We start from the raw sequence: 2,918 nt of genomic DNA, 5'->3' as shown, positions 1-2,918 counted from the left end.
GCACTCTTGCAATTGTCACACTTTTTCTGTTACAAACTGACCCCGGTTTGTAACAGAAACCGGGGTTACAAAAGTTCCCTCACAGGAAAAAGTTTGGGGACCCCTGATTTACAGAATATTTTCACATTTGATTTTCCTTTAAACTTTGAATGCATACTTTTATGTAACATACCGGCGGACAAACTGAACTATAATGATCAAAAACTTCTGTACACTTTACTGGTTGGGAGCAAAAAGGCTCTCATAAGAAAATGGCTCAAACGGGAACCTCTAACAATGTGAATGAAATGTGATGTCAATAGGCCTGTCATGATAACATTCTTTATGCTACCATGGATCCAACAGAAAAAAAAACATGCAAGTCCATGAAGATTGTTCAGTTTCATGGTTTTCAAGTAATTATTTAAATAATTATCCTCGTCTTTGGGATATGTTTCATAATATTTGAGATTAAAAATCATATGCATCAATCTAAAAAAATCTATGTGTACAAAAACTCACTCCTGAAGAGTGTCCTGGAAGACCTGGAGCTCCAGGAGGCCCTGGAGGTCCAGGAATACTGATAGCTGTAATAAAACACAGAAAAAGAAAGACCTTTAACACATCTCTAGACAAAAGCTAATCTTTTCCTTTTTCTTGTTTTCTTTTTCTTCTACAGTTTTTTAAAAACTCAGTTTGTCCAGAAAATTAAGAAAAAGCCAGAAAGCTGCTGAGTATATAGTCACATATTTTATAGAGTTAAGTTTTTAGTTATGAAACTAGAGATGTAGAAAAATGCAAACAGCAAAAGGAACAGGAAAACAAAAACCTTTCAGCATTTAATAAACCTTTCACAGACATAAAATTCAATCCTGAGGACAACAATGGTTCATCATCCTATTTTCTGTGGTACGATATACTTGTAAAGACAAAAGTAAATAAATAAAATAATAAAACATATATTCCTCCTACGTTTGCAGTCATATCTCAAAAAAATTACCAAAATACCAATTTTAATTTTTCATAGAATAAAATGAAGTATGAGGAAAAAAGAAAATTTCTTACAAATTACTTGAGAGTAATTAAAAATGTTTTTTTTAAATATATTTATGTGTTTCTGCTCCCCTCAACTACACTAGCAGCTCTACTTTCAGTTTTTTGGGATTTGTTAATATCATAATTAAGAGTTTATCAAGTAATAATGTGGTGTGACAGTTTATGCAGCCGTTTCATCACAATGTGTGGGTCATTATTAAATTAAATAGGTGTGAATAAACACATAAGTTCTTTGATTTCCCATAAATTTGTTTGTGGAGGTACTAATTTAAATTTCAACATCAAGAGTACAAATGAAATTCACACAAAAACACATAACATAATATTAAAAGTTTAATTATAAAGCAGTAGTTAACTTTAGATGAGGAGAGAGAAATAATCTGTCATAGTTTGAGTTTGTTTTTGTAACTGGACTCACTCTGTGTTCCTCCATAGGGCCCAGACAGAGATGGACCTGGAGGTCCTGGTGGGCCTGGTGGTCCAGGTCGACCGTCATAGCCTCTTCCTGGGTGTCCAGGAGGCCCCTGAGGGCCCGGTGGACCAACAACTGATTCTCCTTTTGGACCCTGGTCAGAGAGACAACTTTGATCGTCCCTAAGTCAGGATACTGGAATCTCACCCAGACAGAAAAAGGTAGAAATGTTTTTTTTCCATTCAGAGTTAATAACTTCTAGTTTTTTTAAATGCTCGTATGTTCAAACTAGTAACAGGAAATGCCGGACATCTATCTTTGTGTCGCTTATGGATGTAAAATATATATATTATTGTTTTCAGAGTAAAAAAGTTAGCAGAAAATATCATGCTTCTACGTTGTGGACTAATTTTCACGTGGACATTTATTCAACCTTTAAAATGCATATATTTTTCACCAAACCAATCACATGTGTAACATTTCTAGACTTTCATCATTTCATCAGTGCTCGAATGTCTGTGACCCACTAAAGTAGGGATGCATCCTGTAAAAAAGTCTGGCTCATCCTTGGGAATAATTTCCAGATGCTTGAAGATGCCAAATTCAGCAGTTCAAGTAATTATACACAAGTATAGACATGATGGGAATGTCTGACCATCATACAGCTCGGATAGGAGACGGGTTCTGGTCCAAAATGTGTGGAATGACTCCAGAACAGAAGTCGACAGCCTTGTGAAGATGCTGCTGAAGCTGGTAAATCAGCTTCATGACCCACAGTGAAATGTGTCTGGACTAAATTGACTAAGAGGACGCTCAGCGAGGAAGGAGTCATTACTACACCTTGCAGTTTGCAAATGTCCACAGGGACAAGACCTTATTTTGTGGAGACATTTCCTCTGATCTGATGAAACTAAAGGAATGCTTATACCACCCTAACTGTGAAGAATGGTGACAGCATCATGTTGTGGGGCTCTTTTGCTGCAGGAGGAAGTTGGTGCACTTCATAAATTGATGGCATCACGAGGAAACAACATTATTCCAGCTGGACGATGATACTCAGCATTCAGCCAAAGTGGCTTAAGTACAGCAAAGTCAAAGTTTGAACCAAAACTCCAGCAACTATTGTGAGAAGCTTGAGGACGGAAACCCAAAACATTTGACCCAAGTCACACCGTTCAAAGGCAATTCTACCAAATACTGGGGAAATGGATGTAAACGGCGGTCTTACTTGTGGTCCAGGCGGTCCTGGTGAGCCAGCTCCTCCTCCGTATCGGGGGTCATAATAACCGCCGCCTGGTTCTCCTTTCTCTCCTTTCAAACCCACCTCACCTTTCAACTCATTCTGGACAAAACCAAAACGGTTTTCATTTAAAAACAAACTGATTTAATCCGCAACACAGTTGGAATTGTGGAAATAGTGGGTGATTTTACCTTTAAAGTGTAAAAGTCAGAGCCTGTTCCCAGACCTGAA

At 37.5% G+C, this 2,918-nt stretch overlaps 1 protein-coding gene across 4 annotated transcripts in view; it reads right to left on the bottom strand.

Moving 5' to 3' along the window:
- Nucleotides 1-456: 456 nt before the first annotated feature.
- LOC116717000 (collagen alpha-1(XVIII) chain-like) overlaps nucleotides 457-2,918 on the bottom strand; it is a 21,895-nt gene continuing 19,433 nt past the window's right edge. For all 4 annotated transcript variants that reach the window (XM_032558053.1, XM_032558051.1, XM_032558049.1 and 1 more), the window contains 4 exons: nucleotides 2,879-2,913; nucleotides 2,676-2,789; nucleotides 1,454-1,601; nucleotides 457-566 (listed from right to left, as the gene is read on the bottom strand). In XM_032558053.1, the coding sequence (XP_032413944.1) occupies nucleotides 472-566; nucleotides 1,454-1,601; nucleotides 2,676-2,789; nucleotides 2,879-2,913 (392 nt within the window). In that variant the 3' untranslated portion in view covers nucleotides 457-471. The remainder of the gene's footprint in view (nucleotides 567-1,453; nucleotides 1,602-2,675; nucleotides 2,790-2,878; nucleotides 2,914-2,918) is intronic.

This window comes from Xiphophorus hellerii, chromosome 3 (assembly GCF_003331165.1).
Source record: "Xiphophorus hellerii strain 12219 chromosome 3, Xiphophorus_hellerii-4.1, whole genome shotgun sequence".
In the NCBI taxonomy this organism is placed as follows: domain Eukaryota; kingdom Metazoa; phylum Chordata; class Actinopteri; order Cyprinodontiformes; family Poeciliidae; genus Xiphophorus; species Xiphophorus hellerii.
This window is presented reverse-complemented; position numbering and strand designations above follow the sequence as displayed.